Source organism: Tamandua tetradactyla, chromosome 2 (genome assembly GCF_023851605.1).
Source record: "Tamandua tetradactyla isolate mTamTet1 chromosome 2, mTamTet1.pri, whole genome shotgun sequence".
NCBI lineage: Eukaryota > Metazoa > Chordata > Mammalia > Pilosa > Myrmecophagidae > Tamandua > Tamandua tetradactyla.
Window position 1 is genome coordinate 138802920 of NC_135328.1, and position 26969 is coordinate 138829888.

At 34.9% G+C, this 26969-nt stretch overlaps 1 protein-coding gene across 6 annotated transcripts; it reads right to left on the reverse strand.

The window, feature by feature from the left end:
* Window positions 1-526: 526 nt before the first annotated feature.
* BROX (BRO1 domain and CAAX motif containing) lies at window positions 527-21246 on the reverse strand. Of its 6 annotated transcripts, none has more exons than XM_077149205.1 (13): window positions 21123-21246; window positions 19051-19167; window positions 16038-16144; window positions 15583-15679; window positions 10965-11060; window positions 9792-9864; window positions 8746-8851; window positions 7851-7940; window positions 6505-6590; window positions 5204-5285; window positions 4737-4887; window positions 3733-3892; window positions 527-2734 (listed from the first exon to the last, which is right to left on the reverse strand). In XM_077149205.1, exons 2-13 carry the CDS (start codon window positions 19149-19151, stop codon window positions 2648-2650), a joined length of 1236 nt encoding a protein of 411 aa, XP_077005320.1. In that variant the 5' UTR covers window positions 19152-19167; window positions 21123-21246; the 3' UTR covers window positions 527-2647. The 6 variants fall into 6 exon arrangements, with proteins under 6 accessions (XP_077005320.1, XP_077005319.1, XP_077005318.1 ...); XM_077149204.1 differs by lacking the exon at window positions 21123-21246 and adding an exon at window positions 20513-20945; XM_077149203.1 differs by lacking the exon at window positions 21123-21246 and adding an exon at window positions 20508-20944.
* Between the last annotated feature and the right edge of the window lie 5723 nt (window positions 21247-26969).

The following is a 26969-nucleotide window of genomic DNA, read 5'->3' on the forward strand; positions in this document are numbered from 1 at the left end:
AGGCAGAGTTCTCACCTGCCATGTTAGAGATCCGGGTTTGATTCCTTGGTGCTTGCCCATGCAAAAAAAAAAAAAAAAGATAAACAGTATTTTCCAAAGCACTATTACTCTGGGAAATAAGGAAATATTTCTAAATACATTTTTTTTTAGTACTTTAATTTAGCACTGACAGTGCAACAATAAGTTTGCAAAGCACAAAGTTTTCTACAGAACACTAACTATCCTGTGAGAATAAGCACTTAGTTTACCATAGTGCACAATACTGCCTCACACTGGATAATGCCACGTATCTGGTGAGAAAGCCTGATACCTTCAGACTAGGATGTGAGACATACAAACCGAATGGAAACCAAATGGATCAAGGAATGCTGAATAATGAATTCTTGTTGCATAAAATAATTGATGCAGATATATCTATCATTTTTAATGGTTACTGTGAAGCAGTATGATTTTACATTGTATTAGCTATTACTGACTTAGTAAATGTAAAGACATTTATCAAAAAACAAATCAATATTCCATAAAATTGTAAGTAAAATTATTTTTTATTTTCACAAATAAAAAAACTCATTACTGAATGTATGCGACACCACAGTTACATCTCTCTATACTATTACCTACATGCAACTTCCTTACATCTACTAAATCTCCAAAATTTCCAATGCCATTTCAAACAATATTATATAAAATGGGATATTTTAGTCACATAGTGCTACCTTGGTTGAGTTAACAGGTTATTTATTATCTGCTCATGTCAGAGCTGCCAATCACTGACTTCAAGTAATACCAGTATTTACTGAGTTTTACAGAAGCACTGAATACACTGTTTCCATTTCATATATGGTACTGTAATCCAAAAAAAAGTCAACTGTGAAAATTTAGTTACCAGGTTAACAAGAACTAGGGCCTAAGATAAGCACATTCTACAGGCAGAACAATAAGCTGGCATCAAATATTATTTAAAGTTTTGTCAGTAAATGGCATACAGCAAACATCAACGATTTTATGAAATAAGGACTGCACAAATACAGTGATATTAAATAAGACTTTTTTCTATAGTCAAATAAAATTAAATGGCTGTTTAGTTATTACTCCACTTATTATGGAAAATGTAGTTTCAGATTTAAAATGTGACAATGCAAGGAATAATTAGCCATTTCCAAATAAAGAAAAAAACCTCACTGAACTATGTACCTAAGGAGTGTAAAGTATGATATGAGGTTTCAGTAACTATTTATTTGAAAACAATATTGATTCAGACAGGCATAATCTATTTAATCTATTCTTTATAATGAAATGCATATTCCCATATTATTAATAGTGTATGCATATTTTCCTCAGCATAATGGCATTTATTTCTCACAGAGTTGCTGTACGGATTCTAAGTTTATCTATGTAAATGCTCAGCACAAAGCCTAATATCTAGTAAGCTCTCAATCGACATACATTACTATTTTAATTATTTTTATTAAGTGAACATATGTCTCATTATAATAGGAAATCTAACTAAAGCCCCCGGAGATCAAAAGAAGATAAACCTATAGACAAGTGACTTTTGTAAAAGTATTATGCATCTACTATTATGTTTGTGTATATACTAAACTAATTCGTTTTAAACATCTATTTTAAAGATGATACTATATCTACGTTTGTTTGCTAAGTATTTACAATGGGCTTTGGCCTAAAGCAATACAATCCTGACAAGATATGTATATTAGAAAACCATATAAAAGCACTGTATGCTGAAATTAGGTAGCAAAAGCATTTTAGTCTAACTTCTTTTAAAAAGAAGTAGAGAGCTATCAGTAATTCAGGACAACTAACTCATTTAAGTTTAAAGTTTTTTCTTTCCACCATGCAATATTTGACATCTTCAAAAAACATTTTTATCCTGTCTTCTCTCATTTAGAAACACTAAGAGATGTTACAAAGTTCTGTCTTCTAAGTAAAAACCCCATTTAAAAAAGGTACTTGTAAAAATTATCGCAGGTTTATTGAGACTAAAATGAGGCACAGAGCTACAAGAATAGAATAAGTCCTTATATGATAATCTCAAAACACCTATAAATACTAATTTTCCAGTAAATTATACATTCTATTTTATGTGAAGAATTTGGTATGAGTGATTCTGATTCTTAACCACAAGTTACTTTTTTCCATCAGAAAAGATAAATGACTCTAAACATAACAAGTCTGTGCTAGAATAAATATAATGGTAAGGGTTGAAATAACTGCCTCTGTTAAAAAACGATTCCTGTCATTCTTATGGTATAAAATAAGAGGAAGGAAAATAAACTTTTTTTGTGAAAATAGAAAAACATATCTGAAACCACATGATTCTGACCCATAATTTAATATATTTACCTGAAACTACCAAGAGTTCAAAAGAGACCCAACTCCCAAACACACCCTTTAGAGGCACAATGAAATCTTTAGAATGCTGTCCTGATAAAAAACAAGAGCCTGGAAACAAAGCATGAAACATCTCTACTATATTAAAATCACAATCAAACTGAAAGGAAATTCCCTCTGAATATAATAAATTATTTTATAGTCTTCAAAGAAATCATTTTAAGAAATCTGAAGTCCCATGGTTTATCTTATCTAGTAGTACAGAAATTAAAACTGTACATTTTATCAACATGTTTTAGGAGATATGGCACCCAGTGTCCTTCTGAGGTTTGATATCTGGTTCTTTCACAGGTTTTACTTCTTCTTCGGGTTTGGATTTGGTCTAAGAAAAAAGAAAAATACTGTGTAAGTACATAAACTAAGATTTTGAAAAGAAAGACCCTATCTTTTCCATTTCAGACTTTTTAAAGATGCAATTTTAAATTATCCTACAACACTGACACTAACAAAGCTGTCTCAAAAGCTACATACCAATTCAAGAACTAACCAGAAAGCAACATTACAGGTAAGATGAAAACCTAGATTGGAAGGGAGGAAAATAAAAATCAACCTAAAGATTCTCCTACTCCACATTCTTTCTGAGGAGAGAGTAACTGAGGGATTAATCTAGTATGTGGAATCCTTAAGTTTGAAAATAACTTAAGAAAGTAACAGAGTCTGCCTTTCAAGGCGTTATTTTAGAGGGCCAATAGGATCCAAAGATGGTTACGTTACAGAATAATGGTTTTAGTTTGGGAAGGAATATACACATAATTTCAAGAGGTAATGCGTGCAAAATCATTCCCATGCCTTTTCTCACAGATTCCTAGTTTGTGACAGGTTGTTAAACCTCAAATTTTCTACTTAACCACCACTTGATTTAGTACATGAAGATGCACTTAGATATTAATAAATAAAAAGTCTTATTTTATCCCTAGTTGATTTCATGGAGTATTGATATTAAGTCACATCATCAAATACCCTACACTGTGCTAAATTAAAAAGACAAGTACTGTTACAGCAATACAAGGATGAACAAGCCATTCTTTTTAGACCCTTTCTCCCGCGCTATTCTTAGGAGTGCACTGGTGCATTGACAAGTTATAAAAAGGTAAAATGATGTCTTGAAATAGTGGTAGTCAACTATGTGAAAAATTAAGACAATTAAGACCTAAAGCTCTTACCTCAGAGAGTTCTACAACAGATTACATTAGGCAGTGTAACTGACTACTCTGACATTTATACAAACATATTTCTACTAATAAAGAAAAATAACAAAATGCTAACTCTCTATTTTCTTTTTAAATGTTTAAAATGGAAGGGACAAAAACCATCTCGTACACTGTCATCCTTGGGTCTCTTGGTCAGATCAAATGCAGCCAGTGTTTCCGGTGTCCAGTGTGCACTTATAGGAGGAAATTCAAAAGGTACAGGCTCTACAAGACCATAATTCGCTTTGAGTTCCAGTTGTGGGGCTTCTGTTGGAATTTTTTGAAAGTAACTGTAAAAAGAGCAATTTAAGTAGCAATTAATTCATTTACTGAGTAACTATTTGAGTTCCTTACATGTCCAAGGCCCTTGGTGAAATGGCAATTTAATGATGGATGAGATAGAGAAGATTTCCCGCTTCAGGCACCTACAGCTGAACAGGTAGGACAATCAAGACACCCTGTGAATTACAATGCACTGTAACCAAAGCACTGATGGATATATGGTGCCTGGGGAACACAGAAGAGGGGCAATTAACCCAGACATGGGGGTTCAGGGTTGCTTTCCAAATGATGAAAGTTGAATCCTAAATATGTTGAAATAAGTGATAGGAGCTCAGTATAACTAGATTCAGAATTTAAGGGAAAGATTGTACAGAGGTAAAAGTAGGGACAAGATTAATTCCACCAACCTATACAGGTGGTGATCTACAGTATGAACAACCCTAATTTAAGAAGAGAAAGTTACTTGATTAAAGAGAGAAGGATTGAGAGAAAAATAATTTTCCTGCTTTACAAGCAGCTGAAAGCCAGAGTGAGATGAATATGCAAAGGGAGTTGAGAAGATAAGTATAAAACAGAGAAGGAATGACAAGGAAACAAAGTTAGGAGGAAATTAGGATAGTACGGAAATGTCCTAATGAAGCGTCTTGTATGCTGATAATCCATATGTTTTGCATCTGCTTTTATATATCATCATTAGAGGTAGAATAAAATTTAGGTCCTATACAGCAGAATGTAATCACCAATTTAAATAGAAAGTTAATGCTAACCTAAGTGTAATTTAACAGAAAACATCTGGGAATAGAGACTTACAGAAAACATTATATTACTAAAATATAAAATGGCTGTACTCACATAAATCCATTTTCTCTCTGACATTTTTCTAGGGTATTCTTCACAAGATTTCCAAGTTTCCTAAAGAACAAGTGTCCTGAAGGTTTGACTGTTGGTCCAGGTCCTTTGGTTTCCCCATATTCTTTGCATAAAGCTTCTGCTTTTGCATAAACTACATGTGAAAGGAACATAAAGCTGTTTGATTATACTTAATTCTTGCTTAATTATACTTAAAAGGCTTTAAACTAGAGATAGTGAGGAATTTTACCCTCTGTATGTACTAGATCAATACCAATAATAAAAGTATAAGTGGAAGATGGGTGTTTTCCACAGGTTCTAGGTTTTAAGAATTTTTTGTTCCTCTAATTATTTTACCTATTTTATTCCCTTTCATGAGCACAGCCAAAATCTCTTTTACTGCCCATTCCTATTTATGATAAAACATTTGATTTTTAAAAGGAAGTTAAGATTTTGGTGGGAATACTTACATTTTTCTGCTTCTTGGAGAGACCTGATTGCTTCACCACACTTATCACTAGCCAACAAAGTCTGACCATGATAACAGTAAGCCTGATAAAAGAAGCAAAATTGTATTCATTTTATTCCCAAATCATGTTTTCTACTATCATTTTTTTATATATGCATCAGATGAATAAATGCCTTTGATCACTGTTAGAAATATCAATGCTATGCCTCACATTTCTTTACATATGTAAGCTTTTCCCCATCTCTGCTCAATGGAATGCATATAAAAGGTGGAATTACGTCACGCCTTGAGCCAAACTAGCTTCCTAACCATAACCTGAGAGCAAAAAGTATTTAATGAAACCTGTTTTAAAATTACAGCATACTAGATAAAGGATGGAAATTCCTATGCTAATGTAGAGGAAGAGGGAGGGTTCTGAGGTTAAGGATGAAAGAGGTTTTCAAGAGAAATGTGTAACAGCCCAAAGTAGGACATGTTCACTCTTTATATAGCTACATAAATGCAGGGGTTACACATGGTCTTACACAGTCCATTTGAAAACTGATTATAAGGTTTAAAAAATAAAGAAATAGAAATAATATACTTAGACCTGAAAAACACTTTTGACTATCTCTCACATGCTATTCTGAACAACAAAACCAATACATTTGTTTGGTGGGAATAAGACTGATAATTTCCAAAAGGAGACTTATTGACAGTTCTTTACCAACCCAGGTGATATTTCACATGGTGTGCCTTAAGAACAGACTTAGTAATTGTAGAATTGTAACCCATATCAAATTCTGAAATCTATTCTACAAATAATTGTTGCTATGTGCTTTGAAATTTATTGCTTTCTTGCACGTTATTTTTCACAAAAAAGAAAAAAAAATTGTGATAAATGCACAGCTTATGATGATATTGTGAACCACTGATTGTACACTTTGGATGATTACATGGTATGTGAATATATAATATACCATAAAAATAAATAATTTAAAAAAAAGAATATGCTTAGTAAATATATTTCTCAATGTGGGATGAAACATTTGAGAGGACCCTCATTAAGTACGCAGAAGGTTCTAGCCTGAACATGACTTTTTAATCAAATGGTAGTTGCAGCGCTGTAATTTGGTCCTAAAATTCTATATTATCTCTTTCTACCTACTTGAGTCCACAATGGCATTGACTGTCAGTGAACATTACTGAAAGCTGTCTATTAATTGTAAAATGCTAATGATGAGTTTGGGGAGATGAGAGATCTGGCACTGAAAGGTTGAACAGGTACTAGTTAACACTGCTTTTAGGGTTATAGATACTTACATAAGCTGTGTAGAAACACATTTTCAAATGAAGATATTTTCTCCATTTCACAGAGTATACAGGCTCCAAACTGGATAAAGTATGATCTAAAGTTACATTTTAAAAAGCAAAATATAATTTTACCCTGATTCACTAGAACACATTCATGTGTTCTGATGCTAAAATCAGAATGCCATTCAAGTCTAAAACTCAAGCATTCATACATATCTTAAAAACCTGCTTTATTTAAAGTAGTTATTTTCTTATAACTGCGTTTCAATCTACATAATAGGATTGGTTACAATACCATGGCATCTCTTTGATTTGTTAAGATTAAGATAATGGTAATAGATGTCACTAAGAACTTCAAAATAAATACTGATTATTTTATTATTAATTTTAACATTTTTTCTTAACATAGCAATGCAGAGAGAAGTCTAGTCCACCAATGTCAGAAACATGGAATATACTCTCCTAATATTCATTTGCCCTTTCCATCACTGAAACTTGTATATATCCTACACAAGCTCACATATACACTCATATATCCTACTAAACGTGTCTCCAATCTATTTCCCTCCCTACATTTCCTACTTTGTTGTCTTTGTCAGTTTCATCATTTCTTTTATAGACTATAGCAATTTCTTCCTAAGTGCCAAGTAGAATCAGCCTTCACCCAGCAATTCCATCTTCCATATAACTACAGGGACCTTTCTTAAGTTCAAATCTAATCAAGTCAGACTTAATATCTTAATGGATCCCAAATATCTACAGATCCTTAGATACACTTAAAACCAATTTCTAATCTCACACATATATAGCTTTCCAACCTTTTCTCTTAAGCTTATCCAGTGCTTCAGCTAGCAGAAACTGTCAAAAGTCCCCAGAATGTGCTTGGCTCTTTTATCTCCGTACATACTACAGAATGTCTTTCTTCCTCCATACTCCAAAAATACTAGCAATGTTTAAGCTTGTATTTATATTTCAAAAAAAAGGCCAAAACACCACCTTCCTATACAAAGCCTTCTCTACCATACTCAGGTGATTTACTACATTATTTCACTGCTATAAGAATTTATTAGATATAACTGAATATAGGTATAATTATACAATTAGCTATAATTGATTAAAAAGTTTTGTTCTCCTTTCCATTAGAACACTTAGGTAGCTTATTAACTGTAAACAGCTCTAGTTCTTTCTTATATTTTTCATAAAATTAATTAAATAATGTAGATTACTATTACAGTTTTGCAAATGATGAAACATTCTGAGAATTATTTTGTTTTCTCAGTTCCCTATTAAGCCAAGAATATATAAATCTGAAAGCCTAAAGACTAAAAGACATAATACTAAAATCATAAGCTTACCAGCTTTTTGATAGAAATTGGCTGTTTCATATGCCAGTGCAGCAATTAGTCCAGGAGCATGTTTTAGTTCAATTGCTCGAGCAATTGTTACTGTAATCAAAACCAAATAAAGTGAATCTATGATTAAAGTTACTTGCATTTACCCTAAGTTCAAGGATAGCAGCAAAAGACACTCTTACAGTCTTCACATTGGAATTTTAGTACAGATTGTTAGAACAGTTTTAATATGAAAAATAAATTGCAGAAAATGGAAACACAAACACTACGAGTGTATTGACTCTGATAGCATTTGCTTAAATAAATCACTACCTAATCACTACAAAATAGCAGGATGTGCTAGAAACCTAAATATTTCCAAGGCATCAGAGGTTTGAAGTAAAGAAAAACAAAAGTAAGTTTTATTTGTTTTCACTTATTCCCATTTTATTTCCTGCCATTGAAAGGCAAAGATTTCAAGGTAAGCCATATAGTAGCAACCGCAAATCAATTAGTGCAGATGTCTGAGTCTAAGAGCAGGGACTTGGCTAAAATAGAAAACACCAAACCAAGAATTCTGCCTGTCCTGTAATGTCTCCATTATCAGCAACTATCTGAGGTCGACACTAAGCCAAGGGGAGGGGATTTGAGCAGCAAGGAAGAGAGGGAAAAGACAAGTTAAAGAATAAATTTTATGCTGTCAGAAATGGCATGAAATCAAAATCTCTTAAAAACGAGTCATAAACTATAATGCCTGTTCCTGCTAGCTAAGAGAGGAGGAAAAGCTACAGTAAAGTTATTCCTCACTATAAATTTATCAAAACCTGAAACTCAATTCCAGCTAACCCTGATTTTAAAACAGAAGAATTAAATGCCAAGACAGGTATTCTTCAAGGAATTTTATAACATTTAGGGTTACCTTCTTGCGCTTCAGCCTGACACTGGATAACATAAGCTTCAATGAGCCGTGTCTCTAAATCCCTTCCCTTTTCTGCAGGTGTAAGAAGTTTTGGGATATGATTTTCCTGAGAGAGAAAGAAAAAAGAAAAAAGCCAAATTGTATTTTAATCCAGTTGTTAGAGAGGAAGAAAATGGAAGTTACAGATACTCAATTTGGAGAAATACCAGAAATTTCAAAGGCAAAAGAAAACTGCATAAAAAGAGAATAAAAACTCTTGTATAGCATACAGCCCAGCTTTTATAGGAACAAGAAACACAAAATCAGAATGTGGATCATAAAAGACTGCTTAGATCTTTAACTGGAATAGTAACCCAAGTTCCCCTTTGCATGGTAGCCTGAAATATGCATTCACATTAATAAATGAAGATATAAAGAAAAAATACTACTCACAATTCTATAGTTAACTCAGGACCACAGCTGTTAAATCATTATAAAAGAATCTTATTTCATCACAAGAGAACCCAAGATTGGTTTCCAGTAGGCCTTCAGCATATAGAGGATTAATGAGAATGAAGTGGGGGAAGGGGGATTCTTACTGGAAAATACAATACTCTTTCTCCTAAACCCCATCACATCTCCAGGCAATTTAATATAACTAGTCTGTATTGACTGCACCTCTAGCCTTTTCACTAAGAAACAGAGAATACAATCAGTTCAGTTTTACAAAATCATGCCTGCTCTTGACAGTTCCTACAGGGGAAAATGAAAAATGGTAAGAACTGTCAATTTTCCTGATTCTTTTCTCCTATCTTTTGAAAAGAGATAGAAAAATAAGCAGTGTATTACAACTTGGATTCTCTAATTTAAAAATTCACTGGTTTTAAGACTAAATTAAGACGTTTGATATTCTGTAATTGACAGCTCTCATCAATAAGGTAGTTACCATAATGAAAAGAGAATATACACTAGCTCTTTTTACCCAATGAAATAATTTCTCCCCACCTCCAAAAAAAAGGAAAAGCAATTTAAAAATTAAAGCATAAAGAATATACATAACTTTTTACCTTTAAATGTTTAAAAATCCCAGCTGCAATTTTTAAGCTTCGATGGACTTCTTTTGCTTCATCTTCTATTATGCTTAAAGATAATGGTTAGATTAGTTAGAGGATAAACATGATTTCTAGCATTAAAACCAACAATTAGTAAATTCTCATAAAAGCAAATTAGTCATTTGTGTTTCTCACTCCTGGCTTTATTCATTTTGAAAATTTTAATTATGGCACTTAAAAGTAACAAATACATATATGATAATAGCCAAAGATCAGATATGATAAATGGAAAAACCTGCCTGAAGGTTAACTCTGAACAAAAGTTTCTTGTTGTTCCTTCCAGACGTCTTCTGTGTATATACAATAATAATATACACTTAATGCAGCCACACTTAAAACCCACATGCATACACAACAGTAACTATATTCACCACTCTGCCTAACATTCTGTAGAGATAATTTTACATCAGTACATAAAATTTAACTTCATTCTTTAAATGTTTGCATATTATTCCCAAGTATGGATATACCATAATTAATTTGCCAGTTTCCTATTGCTAATATCCACTTCTACTAACCCAAAAATCATATCTCATTTTATTTTGCCATTCTTTAATTCTTTAAGCATCTTCGTACATAATAAGTCTTTTGTAATTGTCTCTGTTAACTGCCTTTTGATGTCCTTTGCTCATATTCAATTGGTTTGTTTGCCTTTTCCTTGTTGACTTCTAAGAGTTCTTTTAAACATTATAAAAACAATTTGTCACCTGTTGAAGTGTACTTTAAAAATCATTGCTTTTCTTTCTTTTCTTTGTAAATGTGCTTTATTTAACAATAAAAAATGTTTAAAAAAATTTGTCATGAGTTGCAATGCTTTTTGACTACTCTGTTGTTTGTTTTGTAACTTTGTTTATGATACTTTTATGGATTCAAATATTGAGTCTTTTTCCTTATAGTTTCTTTGTTTGCGATCTGATAGAGAAAAATCTTCTCCAAGAAAGGATGATTTAAAAAACTGTCTCCTTTTAACACCAGGTTCTATAATTCTGATACAGAAAATACTATCATAATGAGGCAACCTTCTAGCCAAAGCCGTATTTTTTATCAGTAGCCTAGATGCTTTAATATTGATGTCCCACATATGCGAAAAATAATACATACACACATAACCCCCCATTTTGAACTTACTTTTCTTTTCCAGTCAGTCTTGAAGCATATTTGGTATACCATAAAGCAACATTAAATCCCATGGAAATTAATTCAAAAACAGCATCCTGCTGGGAACTAGAATTATAAACATGTGTATTAAACTCTGTCAGTTTCTTAAACACCTGTACATGAAGCCTACTATACATCGAATCAAAATAATAAAGCACTATATGCTAACAGATAGTATACCAGCTACTGGGAAATATGTATGAAGAAAACACACTCACTATTTCTTATATAGATGGAAAGATACACACGTTAGGAATTAATATATATAAGTGGATATATATAAAGGCCCAGTATGGTTTTCATAATAGTAAATGTAAGAACAGTGGCTTCCAAACTTCATTGTACATAGATAAGATTTAAAGATAGAGATTTCTGGGACTCAACCTGAGAGTCAGAAAGCCTGAAAATGGGGCACAGAATCTGCATTTTTAAGAAGTACCTAGGGTCCTTATAAGACTTTTTTTTTTTCACAATCACACAGTCACATCATAAAAGCTACATTGTTACACAGACTTCTTCAAGAATCAGGGGTACTGGAACACAGTTCAACTGTTTCAGGTATTTCCCTCTAGCCACTCCAATATACCATAAGTTAAAAAGGGATATTTACATAATGCATAAGAATAACATCCATGTTATATAGAGAAGGTAGGGTTTAACAAATGACTATGACTGCTGAATCATTATAATGCTTATTTCTTTTAGTCTCCAGGATCTTAGACGAGCTAGAAGTAAAAACTTAAACTTGTGGAATTGTAACCCATACCAAATTCTGAAATCTATTCTACAACTAATTGTTGAAATGTGCTCTGAGCTTTATTGCTTTTTTATATATATATTTCACAAAAAAGAGGAAAAAAATCAGTTGTGATGATTATACTTCGGATGATTACATGGTATGTGAATATATAACTATATATCAATAAAAAGAAAGGTTAAGGAAACCAAAAAAAGAAAAGGAATAACCTCCAGGATAACTTCCTGATTCTGCATTTAAGACAATGGAATTCAAAGGAGAGAGATCATTTCAGGCTGGAATGATTAAAGAAAGCTTAATGGTATATACAGAATCTGAACTATGCCTTGAAAGACGGCTAGAAAGGAAACAGGACTTTCCAGTTGAGGGAATTATGATGTCAAAGCCCAAGGAAGTATAAAGAATTTTTTATAGCAATGACTAGACCAGCATGAGTGTAGCAGGCAGTATGTAAAAAGAAACTGAGGAAGAAAGAACAAAAATCCAAGCTGAAGCCAAGCTGCAGATCCTGAACATGAAGTCAATCAGTATATTACAAAGAAAAAGATATCAAAAACAAATATGTGTATGCATATGCTATTAATAAATTGATTTTATTATTAATATTTTATTATTATTTATTATAAAAATAAATTTATTATTATACTTAGGAAGTATATCACTCTAGTAAATTTAGGAATATCCACCAGAGGAAAACGGAGTAAGAGTTTACAGGTTTTATCTATCTCACATACACACACATACACATGTATATATATTTTATTTTATTGTGGTGACATATATATAAGATAAAATTTGCCATTTTGAGCATTTTTAAGTACACAATTCAGTGGCATTAGTTAACATTCAAATATTGTACGAACATCACCACCATCCATTACCAAAACCTTTTCATCACCCCAACAGAAACTTTGTACTCACTAAGCAACAACTGTCCACTGACCACTCCCCAGTCCCTGTAACCTCTAATCTACTTCCTGTCTCCACGAATTTGTTTATTCTAGGTATTTCATATCATATTAAAACAAGTATATCTTATACCTTGTTTTCTTCCATCTCGTTCTATTCTTGAATATGACATAAAAAAGATGACAAGTGCATAGTAAACAAGTAAGATATAAAATCATTTTTTTTTTTTTGGGTGCATGGTCTGGGAATTCTCCTGCATGGAAGGTGGGTTTATTCACTTCTATTTTTATAAGGAACTGAGAATTTTTTATATATTATCTCATTTATTGTAAATGATGGAATAAGAAAAAAGTAACAATTATTTCACATGCGTAATATTAAATTAGAGAAAAGTTACCAATAAATTAGAAGAAACTAATAATTATGCCTCTACTTAGTATTCTTTATTTAACTGTTGCTTAAAAGCAACGGAAACACAGAAACTTTTTAGATTAAAAAAAAGATCTGTTATAAAATATAGGTATTGGGTGGGCCACGGTGGCTCAGCAGGTAAGAATGCTTGCCTGCCAAGCCCAAGGACCCAGGTTCGATTCCCGGTGCCTGCCCATGTAAAAAAACAAACAAACAAACAAACAAAAAATATATATATATAGTTATTTGAAAATAATTTATCCTATTTAGTAAACATCACATAATGTACAAGAATAAGACAGTATGAACAAACATCTTAAAATAGTTTTAGTCTCCAAAAAAGGATAATTTTATTAAGAAATCTTCACACATATACAGTCCATACATAGTATACAATGGCTCATAGATGTGTATTCATTACCATGATCATTTTTAGAATATCTGCATCACTCCAGAAAAAAAATAAAAAGAAAAAAACTTATACATCCCATACCCCTTGCCCCTCCCTCTCACTGACTACTAATATTTCAATCTACCCAATTTATAACCCCTTATCTCCCTCCCTCATCATTTTTTATCCTTCTTTTAAACTCATCTGTCCATACCCCGGATAAAAGAACATCAGACACAAGGTTTCCTCTCATTGACTACTATTTCAATCAATCCAACTTATAACCCTTTATCTCTCCCCCCCCCCATTATTTATCCATTTTTTTACTCATCTGTCCATACCCTGGATAAAAGGAGCATCAGACACAAGGTTTTCAAAATCACATGGTCACATTGTAAAAAGTACAGTTATACAATCACCAGAATAGATATACTCATAGAACACTTTCTACTGAATAAGCAATCAAGCATAAAGTAATTTAAAAATCTCAGATGTATTGAATATTTAGTATTGTTCAAGGTCTTCACAAAATCTTTCACTTTCTCATTAAAGCTGTACTGAAAAAATGTTTAAAAAAATAGCTTGCTTTTATAAGGAATCAAATTTGGCATGTGGAAGAAAAAAACGCCAAATTTATATAATGCAAAATGTTTAAAAATTTGCCAGAGATTTGCACTGTGATACTGAAAAAGAGGTTTCATTCTTAAAAAAAATAATAATTTTTGATATGCTTTTAAAGTGTGGATCAAGAATAAAGGGTCACAAAAGGAAAAACAGAAAATGAAGACTCTGAAAATCTAAGTATATTAGAATATTAATATTTGAAAAGGATCCATAATCCTCACTTTCTAGCCAATTTATGAATTCTGCATATAATATTCCCAAAGAATGAAACTAACACTTGTTGAATGCCTATTATATACCTGACATTATAATATCCAATTAACATAAATGTTCTTGTATTTCTCACAAAAACTCTATGTGTGACATCAAAATATAGCTGAAGAGGCAGATGTTCATGTTAGGTCGGGGGAACCGCGAAGGGTACTGCAATCCGAGCTGTGGAGGCTGTGTCACTCCTCACAACATGACTTCCGGAGCTAATGAACCACGCCTTCCAGACGTCAAGCTGACCTCCATCCTTAAAAGCTGCCCGCACGGAACCCCACGTGCGGACCCCCATTCACCTCTCTCCATTTTGGGTTCGGTGAGCTCTACCCGGGAGCAGAAATAAACTCGCCCACTTTAAATTTCCTGGTCTACCTTTCTTCTTTCTCACCCTTTTGCCTTTTAAACCTTTCAGTTCACACAACAAAAAACCTGGCATTGTATTGAGATATGCGTGAATCCAAGATCCATACTTCTTCTACTATAATACATAGCCTGTCCTGGTCTTTCAACAATCTCTAATAAATTCCTTCCTTTCCTTTTTGTTTTTATAAAATGGTAATTCTAAAGCAAATTGACATAAAGATATGTGACCATTAAACAACTAATGGTATAAAAGAATGCGATTAAATACAAAATTAGAACCCCTGTGGCTACTTCCTAATGAAGGTATAATTAGTGTTAACTGAATGATGAGAAAGCTCTGAAGGGGAAATTTTAAAAAAAGAGCAGAAACAATGAAAAGAAATAAGAAAGAAAACAAAGACTGAGTCAAGAGAATATGGAGTTGGACTGGTGCTGGGGGTGGGGAAAAGGAGGAAGAGAGAGAAAGAAACTGATTAAAGTTATGTGAACTTTCATCAGTAGGTGAAAAAAACAAACTTCTGCTCTGCTGGAATGTAATCCGAGACTGAAAGCCAGGTTTGGGGTTGAAACCCGAAACTGTTCTTTGTATGTTTAGAACATCATTATTAAAAGTCAAGGCTGTGCAATTCTACTTACCATTTGTATTGATTATCTCAAAAGTAGATTTGGTCCAGAAGAAACATTATATTTTTACTTAGTAAATATATTAGGAGTTTAAGTTTAATGCTTTTAATTAATTGCCTGATAAGATAAAATGAAGATCAGACCTACATTTATCCTCTTCAAATACAGAGGCTACAAGTTAGCTACTTGTTAAATAGTTAGAAAAACTGGTTTCCATTGTGTACTTTGTTAGCATTGCTCACCTTGGAATCTGTCCCAGTAATGTATCAGTCCACTTAAAATTCTGAATATATCGTAACTTGCTTTCTTGGGTAGATCCATCCAATGAATTTATGAACCCTAAAGGAAAAAAAGGTACAAAGCATTTGAATTTTAGAAGAAACAGGAAATGCTCTGTTTAGAAAAACTTTCAGATCATGAGTTTTGCAAATACCTGCATGAAACTCCTAACCTCTCTCCCACCTTCTCTAGTCCATACCTTCTCCTGAGGTAACATAATATGTGCACATTTAATTTTCAACATGTAAGACCAGCTATCAACCTTCACATTCTCAAATTTCTGAAACTTAAGCATCTCAAAGTATACAGCCTAGAGGATTTAATCTATTCAAATTTGGAAAGTCTAATAATTAAATGTGAATGTCTGCAGAGTTGTTTTTTACAAAAACCTCTATGTTAGTTCATACAAATAACTAACCTTGTAAAAGTGAAAAATATGAATCTGCTGCATTCTTCATCATTTCTGGATTACAGCTCAAATCAGTGAACAGTTCAAGCAATCGTGCCCTGGATGTTCTCAAATCACTTGTGAGAAAAAGACAGTAAAATTAAATAAGGTATATATGAGGAACCTATATAAAAATAGCTTAAAGGTTTCAATGTAAGAGCTTTAAAGCACAATACCTCCCTTCCCTCTTATCTCCTCTAAGGCATTACCTAGTACAGAGGACTGTATCTAATTATGACTAACACTAGAGGTAAAGAAAATCTCTAAAAATTGTTTTAAAAGATGTTCCAAAATTCAGTCCAAGAAAGGGGGGAAATTATGGATGCAGCTATGTAATAAAACTCTACATCAAGTTTTTAATGAAAAAAAAAACAAATGTATGCATTTACAGTTTGAGGGTAATAAAGAATGAATAAGTCAAATGGACTAATTCACAATAACAGTTTTGAAAAATGCAAATTTAACATGCTTGTAGATGATGTTAGCATCTCATTATTTCTGAAATGTGAAATTTCAAAAATACCAAAATATATTTTATTAAGTAAAAACACTATTTTAGAAATGAAACTGCATTATTAAGAATATGTAAAAACCTATGTTTAAAAGTGCTTCCAGAGTGCATGGGTGGCTCAGTGATAGAATGCTCGCCTTTCATGTGGGAGACCCGGGTTCAATTCCCGAACCATGCACCCCCAAAAAAAGTGCTTCCTAGTCTCCATTGTCCTTTACTTCTCTGTAGCAGTAAATAGTTCAGATTCACCTTTTTCTTTTTGAAATTCTTTTCTCCCTTGATTCCAGTAATATTAAACTTTCCAGGTTCTCCTCTTACCTCTAAAAATTCCTTCTATATTTTCTATGCCCTCTTCTTATTCCCACCTCGTAAAATGTTTAGTCTTTGACTTTCTGGTTTTCTCTCTTTTAAGAGCTCATCTTTTAGGACAATTTCAACTACATTCATTTCTAGACCTACATCTTCAGCTTTAAACTTGGTCCTGTTCCAATCCCATTTCTAATTCCAGAAGGCATTAGCTTAGTAAGGGTTTTCCAGAAATCACATTACATTTACAATGACTGAAGACACCTGAAATGGGTATAAATAAAATGGTATAAAAGAAACAATACATTTAAATTGTGGGCACCAACAGAGTAAAAACTGTATACCCAGACCTTAGTAGGTGTCCAGGGCAAAGTACATACTCACAGACTTCATCTTAAATGGTCTAGATATAGTGCTTATTCATTGGTATTAACTCTAAGAAGGCTTCTTCCAGGAACATATATACCAATAATTACATACAAGCTGATGGAAAAAGGAATATGCTACCTTTGAAATAGTCATTGTTCAAGGCATTTAACCAGAAGCTGAGAAAGACTGAATCCAGGATTATGAAGAAATCTGAATCCTTAAGGTCTATTCTAGACTCAAATAATTTGCTCTTTCTACTTGGGTGCTCAAACATCACCTACAGCCCAACTCATATACAGCTATTTTCATCTTAACATTATACAATTTGAGAAAAATGTACCTTAGAAATATCTAATTCAGGTTGTTCATTTTATAGAGGAATAATTAGGTCCAAAGAAATTAAAGGATTTTCCCGATGCTACTGATAAAACAACTAATCTGCTTTTAGGGGTCTAGCTTGTTTTTTCTTTTTTTAAAAAAAAATCATTATTATTCTTTTTTCTAGCTTATTTTTGTCTGGCCCGCAGCTTAACTGTACAGCTACCAAATTAAGAATGTTTTTTACATTTTTTTTAAGTGTTGTAAAAATAAGGAAAATATGCAACAGAAACTATATGTAGCCCTTATGGCCTGAAATATCTACCATCTAGCCCTTTACAGAAAAAGTTTTGCCAATCCCCGATCTAGATTATTAAGACTTTGCTCCAATCATTTCTTTCTACAAAAGGCAGCAACTCTCCTGATTTCTCTTTACTGGTACCGCCAACATATTGATCATTCAAGTTCTGTATCTCAAATAAAGTGAATCCTTGGGGATGCAAGAGTAGTTCAGTGGTAGAATCCTCACCTGTCATACAGGAGATTGCCAGCCCATGCACTCCCCCCTCTACCCCTACAAAAAAAAAAATTCAACAAATGGTGCTGCAATAACGGGATAATCACATGAAAGAAGAATGAAATGTGACCCCTACCATACAGCATACAAAAAAATAAACTGAATCCTTTACAACCTCCTAGAGCAAATCAATCAGGCTAGTTGACCTCTCCTTTGAAATATCATTGCCAACTATCTCTTTTTTTCCAACCAGCTGCGCTACTCACCAGCCCTATAGCAAAGATTAGAAACAGGACCTTTTCTTTTCCTATCTTACCATCTAAATCAGGGATAAGCACACTTAAAAAAAAATTCTGTAAAAAATCAAATAGTATCAATATTTTAAGCTTTGCTGGCCAAAAGATCTCTCTATTGGGACTAGAGGAAAGCAGTCAGAGGCAGCTACAAACAATATGCAAATGAATATGTTTCAATAAACTTTTATTTACAAAAACAAACAGCGGGACGAATCTGTGGGCCATGGCTTGCCAACCCAAGAGGTAAGCTATACAATTTATTTAAACCTCAGCTCATGTCCTTTTTCTAATATGAACACTTTGAAGGCCATTCCGGGTCACAGGGACCTCTCCCTGATCTGAACTCATTGGGTTTATTATCTGGTCAATTAACATTACCAAGGTTCCGCTTCATGCCATCTCTTGTATTGCTGTAGTATACTGCTGAACTCTTTTACTGTGATTGTTTTAACCTCTCTGGGACTCAGTTTGCTGATCTAAAAATAAGTATCCTGGCCTAGTGGACTGCTAAAGTTAAAAGAATCCATGAGTTAATGCTTAAATGTCATATATAAGTTTATAAGGAGTCTGTGTTATCTATTTCTGTACTGATCATGGTTCCCCAAAATAGTAACTTATATCCAAGGATGGCTCAATCAATACTTGTTGAGATTGATTAAAACTTACTTGCAAACTTTTGAAGCAGCAGGGCCAGCAGCCACACCATAGTAGTTAAAAGAGACAGGCGCTGTGGCTTTTAATGGGTTCCTATGAAACCAATGGGTCATTTTCCACAGATGTTGTCTATAGAAAACAGTAAATAGAAAAAAAAGACAGTAACACTTAATAAACGGGCAAATAATATATTAACTATTTTTAAAATAAAAGTTTACAATAGAAACTGTGGGTATATATTTCACATATGAAATATTATAGAGAGAGAACGTTTTAATGCTGTAAGTAAATCTTATTCTAATTGATTGTCTATTTATGGCAGTTTATATTTAGATCTGGCCCATAAAAAGAACAGGACTTGGAAAATTTGCCCCATTAGCAACAAACAGAGCAGTGGTTTTCAAACTTCAATGTGCATAAGAAAACACATGGTGGTGGTGGTGGCTGGGTGAATCTTGTTAAAATGAAGGTTTAAGAATCTGCATTTCTAACAAACTCCCAGAAGTGGCTGATGCAGCTGGTCCCCAGATCACACTTTTGAATAGCAAAATATTAGACTTGGGTTAGACAGATTCAAGTGAGAAGGGCACAGGACAAGATGAATGTAATTTACAAAACAGGTTCACAGGATGACCGTCATTTAGAGCGGCTACTTACAAACAAATGGGTTTTAAATCAATTACATTTCCTACATTATACTGCTGACGCTAATGGAATTATAGCATTTGTTCTATAATGAATGTACTTTCCATAAAATAGCTAATAAGCATCAAAATTTGCATAATATAAAATAACATGTTAACTTCAATTACTTCTATACTAAAAACAAAAACGCTTGAAAAATAACTAAACTGTAATGTCACCTTAAAAAAAATTAAATTCCATACCTTTGAGGTTTTAAAAAAAGCAGTCTGTCACGTGCCTAAAAGTACCTGGATAGGTAAGGCACATAATACAAGAAAACCTAGCAAAGACTTAAATGTGGCAATCATATTCTTTACTAAGAAGCAATAAAGATGAAATTCTGATCAAGTTTACTTAATCTGAATGCATTGTACAAGGCTGTCAACTGATTTTTCTTATTAGAAAAACTGAAATACATACTTTAAGCACTTCCCTTATGATATTTATGTAATGACGACAAAACGCTTAGGGGCAGTATCAGATATTTAATGAGTAGAATATGCAATGTGTACCTAATGACAATTGAGTACTTAAATAAATCCTTTCAAATAATATAATCTAAATCTCTTCCATGGAAATCTTCTTTATAGCCTAAGTAACCCAATATAGCACCTACGTGCATCTACATCAAGCGTTCAAGAGACAATTTCACTACACGCTTGATCTTGTGAGGGCAAATTTTCTACAAACACTTCCTGGAATGGCGGCCTCCCAATTCCTGATTGAAAATGTCTAAAGTTTGTTATATCTTTACTTGAGGAATGACGAGTGTAAGGCTCAAGTACCGTACTCCGTCACTGTCTCATCTTTCACCGTTCAGTAGTCAGGAATTCCGCGGGTGAAGTGCAGCCACGAGTACAACGTTCGGATAGCGGCGGTCCCGCAGGACTCCGATTCCTGACAAGGGGCCCCACTTCAAAAGCCCGGGGGCCCAAAGGCACCTACCTGAGGGCCGCGCCCGAGGTGTTGCAGCCCACTTCCTGTTTACCATCCAGCCTCTTTCTTCCCTGCCTACGTACTGAACGTTAGGGCGGGCGGCGCAGGCGCCAATCCTAGAGCGCCCCTCTCTCCAAACAGCCATTTTTGTGGAAAGCCGATACCATCAACCCGGGAAAGGCGGGCAAACGACGGCCGAACAAAAGCCTATTTAGCTTATAAGATCTCCGAATGTAGGTGGGGACTCCTGAGCTCTTGGATTCGACAAACCTAGTAGTTAATACCACTGAGTCAAGTCAATATGGATTTTCCTTCTTTCGATTCAAGACGGCGGCGTGGGGCGGGGGGGCGGGGTGTGTGGTCAACGAGGATTCCTGGAAAATGATTCTGTTGCTTGGGATTCTGGGGAAACAGTGGGGATGCTGAATATTACTGGGTAATACCTACCATCATGGCATACTTACCGGATTTCTCAGAGTCCGTACGGCAGTCTCCCCAGGGAATAAAGGCAATGCCCAAGCCCTCAAACAAGAAAAAGGGAGTCGAAAAAGCGGGGCTACCCAAATGGAGCCAAAGGAAACCAGGCCAGAGCCGAAGTCACGTGGCCGAGGTGGCCATGACAGGTACCGAGGCGGAAGCCCGCGCTGCTTAGAGGCTGAGGGTGTCCTGTCAACGCATCACCCTAAGAGCACTCAGTTTGTCAGTCCTTCCCTCCTTTTCTAACATGGACTTTGCTCTTGAGTTTCCTCAGAGAGGAAGAGAGTAATTAGCAGGGCCTCCCAAACCGAGGTAGATGCCGCGACAAAAATGGCTACCGATGCAGGGATTGGGGATGCCTCAACCAAACTTCGGCCGGGCCTCGGGGTGGGGCCTGCGCTGGGCTGCCGCTTCAGAGCCACCAAGCTTAGCTGTGGCTGCAAATGGGCTTGGGCAGCTGTGGTGACTGTAGCGTATCGTCGTGGTCTTGTTAATGTCGGGGCTAGACCAGGAGAGGATACCGCCCTAGAGCCCGGCCTTGCTGGGAAAGGGACGGAAGGGTACGACGTGGAGACCGGCCAAGTGGGAAGTGATCAGGTATGTGGTGCAGCGCAGGGGCGCCAGTTATAGGAGAGGCGCCGGCTTGAACTCTTGGGCCCTGCTGGTGGAGGCGACAGACGAGTATCTGATGTGAGTTGCTAACCGCAGAGCGGGACCGACTCCAGTCGGCCGCCTCCCCCGTTTTTTCTACCAGTGTCTCTCATCACTACCTGCAGCCCAGGCTCCTCAGGTGGGGCCCTGCAGGCATTAGGGCTGAGATCCCACTGGCCGCGGAGAGGCTGCTCCTGGAGACCACGGGGCCGCTCTCTCTGGCATCGCTCACTCGTTCCCCTTCCGCTTCCACAGGGCTAGTTCCAGTCCGCAGGTAGTAGTAGTTCTTTCTTAGGGACATTGGCCCAACTGGTCACCCACTTAGTTCCTTCCACCCTCTCCTGGGTCCTCAGCTCTGCCGGCAGGTCCCTGTCCTCCGCCCAGGTTTGAGGATGAATGGCCTGTGCTAGGGCGAGTGCCACCCCCCACCCCCCTTCGCTCAATTACTTTGGGTGGGGTCCGCTCAGGGGTGAACGGAAGGAAGCAAAGTGTGCATGAATAGACCACCACTGGGGCCCTCACTCCCTCCTTGAGCCCCTCATCCTTTTTCTTTTATAATGTATAGCCGCAGGGAACGTGTGAGTACCGGTTTCCTTGATCGACTGAAGTACGATTTCTTTTCCTTTCTTGTTTCCTCAGAATACTTAAGGGATGTTTTTTTAAATTAAAAGACAAGTTTTGGGTATATATAAAAGCTTGCTTTTCCTAGGCATTTTGCAGAAAATAAACATGGTGTGCTGGTTTGGAAGGATTTATGTCCCTAGAAAAGCTGCGTTTTAATTCTAATCAATCTTGTGGGGCAACGGTTTCTTTGATTCCTATTCAGTACTATAGGTTGGAAGCTTGATTAGGTTATCTCCACGAAGATGTGACTCAATCAATTGTGGGTGTTAAACTTGATTAAACCGAGATGTGTCTCTGCCCTTTGTGGGTATTGATTAGTTTACTGGAAACCTATAAAAAAGGAGACATTTTGGAGAGAGTTCTTTTTTGAGAACGAGGAGAGAGCCGCAGAACCACAAGAGAAGGATGAGAGAACCAGAGAGTCCTCCAGCCAGCGACTTTTGGAGATGAAGAAGGAAAATGCCTCCCCGGAGCTTCAGGATGCAAGAGACCTAGAGAGAAAGCCAACAGACTGTCATCATGTTTGCCAAATGCCTTCCTAGTTGAGAGAGAAAGGCCGAACTCATTGGCTTTTCTTGAGTAAAGATAACCTCTTGATGGTGTCTTGGTTTAGACATTTTTTTATAAACTTACTTTAATTTGGAGATTTTCACAGCCTTAGAACTGTAAACTTGTAACTTATTAAATTCCCCTTTTAAAAAGCCATTCCATTTCTGGTGTATTGCATTTTGGAAGCTAGCAAACTAGAACACATGGCCTACCAAAATGCTATTGTTTTTAAATTGTTACCATTAACCTCTTCTTGGCTTAAAGCAAGTTATTGAGGTTTTAGAGTATGAAATCATGTGTGAGTGAAATCGTGTTTTTCTATTGTCTTTTGGAAAGAATACAGTATTGGTCCTTAGAAGATCTAAATTTGCATCCTGTCCCCACAATTTTTTTTTTCTGACCATTAAGATGATTTAAATGTGTGAACAGTCTCTGTCCAATCCCACTGACTTTGATGTGCCTGTATTTTCTCGTATACCTCTATAAACAACCAGGCTCTGGGCCTTTTGGCTATATTCTGCAACCACATTTGTTTTTCACTTTCACATGATTTTATTTGCTCTTAAAACTACCTTGTAAGAATGACATTATTATTTTCATTGTACAGATTGAGAAAATTGAAACTGAGGTTAAACAGATTATTGGTATACAAAACTATACCATTAACATCTGGGATTTTTATATTCCAAATCCTGTCTTCTCGGCTGCACAGGGCTTAAGGTGCTCAGTTTTACAATGCATTGATAGGGCAGTTCTTTAAGTGAATCTGACAAACTAAAGGACATCTTTCATTACCAGAGAACATAAGACTTCCATACTGGATAGCTAGTTAGACAGTGAGCACCTATGTATCATCAGTTGGTATGTCACCTAAAATTGCATACCCTGAGGTATAAAGCCATTTTATATTCCTACAAGCAACGTATGAGATTTCCTCACCAGCGTTTGTAATATTGTCTTTGGTTTTAGCATTCTAGTGTCTACATATTTTTATCTCATTGTTGTTTTAATTTCCATTTCCCTTATGATGAAGAGCACATTCGCTTGCTGTAGATCTATCTGGTAAAGTGTTGTTGAAATGTTTTGCCTATTTTTTTAGCTAATTGTTTTATAGTTATTGAGCTGTAAGGGTTCTTTTATATATTCTGGGAACAAATCCTTTATTAGATACATGATTTGTAAATATCTCCATCCAGTCTGTTGCCTAATTTTAAAAAAATAGGCTTCTCTGAAATTTGCTTTCTTGCTATTGACTATTAATATTTGAGCAGGAGTTTAGAGCTATATACTCATTCTTATGAAAATGACCCTGCTTAGGTTTATAGTCATTTAACAAATAATAGGTAGAATTATCGAAATAAAGAGACTCATGGGACACAGTGACTTCTCTGCGTTAACTGATATATAGTTGACATTGTTAAGGATGCAGACTATGATTCTAATGAATACTCCATATGGGTGATAGGCCAGCAAGAGTTAGAAAAGAAACCAAGACAATGGCTATATCTTTCTATTTGTACCTTCTCCTGTATAAAATGCACAAAGATTGGATGTATAGATGACATTTTAGAAAAGAATATGTAGGTTTCCAGCTTTGAGGGAAAGGAAAGAAATAGATGGAATGGTTTGTTTAAGTCATGCGGTAGATCTATCCTAGCAAATGTTGCAGATTATTTTGGTTGTGTATCTGTATGTTTTGTTTTTGTGGGAGTTTCTTGCTTTCTGATGAGGAGGATGTAAACCCTTTATAGATTGGATAGTGGCTATTGAGTTAAATGACCATTATGCCTAATCTTGCAATACATGATTACATAGAATAGAATTCCCATCTGGTACCCTTTTTGGAAATTTGCTGAGCTGTCTTCTGCAGTTGGCTTGATAGAAAATCTAGCACTTGCTATGCTTTGTATTCTTGTCCCTATCCTCCACCCAGAAAACTATAATATGCTTGGGAATCATATTTTCAAAATGTTTTTTCACCAGTGGATCCTTTGAATATTTTGGGTCCCCTGCCCCAATACAAACTTTTTTTGAGATAAATTTCATGTAACACAAAATTCACTATATTAATGTGCACAATTCAGTGGTTTTTAGTATTGGCAGAATGTTATGCAAATAACACCACTTAACTAATTTTAGAATGTTTCTGTCACTCCCAATCTGCCCCTTCCCTACACTCTGGGTCCACTAACTTACTTTCTGTCTCTATAGATTTGCCTATTCTGAACATATCATATAAATGGAATCAGACAATATGTGGCCACTGGGTCTGGTTTCTTTCACTTAGTATAATGTTTTTCACAGTTCACCCAATTGTAGCATGTATCAGAACATCACTCTTTTTTGTACATGAATATAATTTTACTGGGTGGATATACCAGATTTTGTTTATTCAGTCATCAGTTGACAGATGTTAAACTTGATGTTTAACATTTTGAGGAACTGCCAAACTGTTTTCCACAGTGACTGTACCATTTTACATTCCCACCAACAATATATAAAGGTTCCAATTAATCCACATCCACACCACCACTTCTTTTCTTTTATTTTGAATATAGCCATCCTAGTGGGTGTGAAGTAGTATTACACTGTGATTTTGATTTGCATTTCCCTAATGGTTAATAATTTTAGATATCTTTTCATGTGTTTATTGGCCATTTTAATATCTTCTTTGTAGAGGATATCTTTTCAAATTGGGGTTTTGTATTTCTGTTGTTGAAGTGTAAATCAATCCTTTGGCTTTTGCTGTCTCAGAAATAGCTTTGTTGAACTTGGGCTAGTGACATAGCTCCATCCTTGAAAATATACTCAAGATCTTGCTGCTACTTTTAAATATGATATTTGGGCTAACATATTACCATGTCTGATTTGGAGAAGTTTTTCTTTATTTCCCTTGAAAAATGTTTTTAGAAGTATAATTTGGATTTGGACTAATCCTATTAACAAGTTAATACTTGACTGATAAATTGTCTCTGGTTGGTACTATTATTGGTGCTCACTGAAAGTGTTGAAGTAGTATCTGGACAACTATTTAGTGGCTTGTTGTAAAATAAATTCATGCATACTGAAGATTTTTGGGTTGGATCCTTTTGAGATTCTTTCCTCCTCCAAGATTCTGTTTTCTTGCTTGGGACTGGAGTTTGTCCCAGTGAAATTATATGAAAAGTATTGTATCTTATGTTTATCATCATTATATAAAGAATTTTATACTAAAGATAATGTTGATTTATACTTTGAAAACAAAACAAAGCATTACTATACTTCACTGTCTTTTTAAAAAGATTTAAATTGTTTCACCTTGTTGCACTTGAAATACTTGGCTTTCCTTAATTTTTAAAAGAACATGCTTTTCTTTTTTACAAAAAGAGGCCCAAGCTCAACATAACAATTCTGAATTCACAGACAAACAAAAGGTACCATAAAATCATCTCTACATGTATCCGGTTACAAATGAAAAGTGTCCTGCCTTTTGAGTCCATTAAGCAAAAGAACAAACAAAAAAAAAGCTATCGTACTTTCAAGTGAAAAGAAGGATGCAATTTTGTTTTGCCCAAAATGAATTTTCATCATTTTTTAAATCATTTTGAGATACCATGTGTTTTATAACTTGATGAGTTTCTTTCATCACTGTAGTCTAGAACAAGCCGTTTCACCTTTGTTAATTTAGGGGAGGCCATCCATACTTTGGTTGGGTCCCCAGATACTCGACTTTGTCTTGAATCACTTGGGAAAGTAGAAGGACTGTGAATAATTGCATCCTACCTCAATACTTACTTAACTCTGAACTTTCTAAACTTCTCTATTTTCTCTCAGTAAAAACAAACCAAAAACAAATAAACCCAAAAGACCCACCATTGAAAAAAACCCATTTCAAGTCAAGAATATGGCATAAATATCTGTCAGCAAAAATAAGTGCATAAGTTAGCAAAATGTTTCAATGACGCTCTTTTATCTTGAATAAAATTCTTTATGTATCGAGTTGTCTCTCTTTGCTATTAGAGATTATGAAA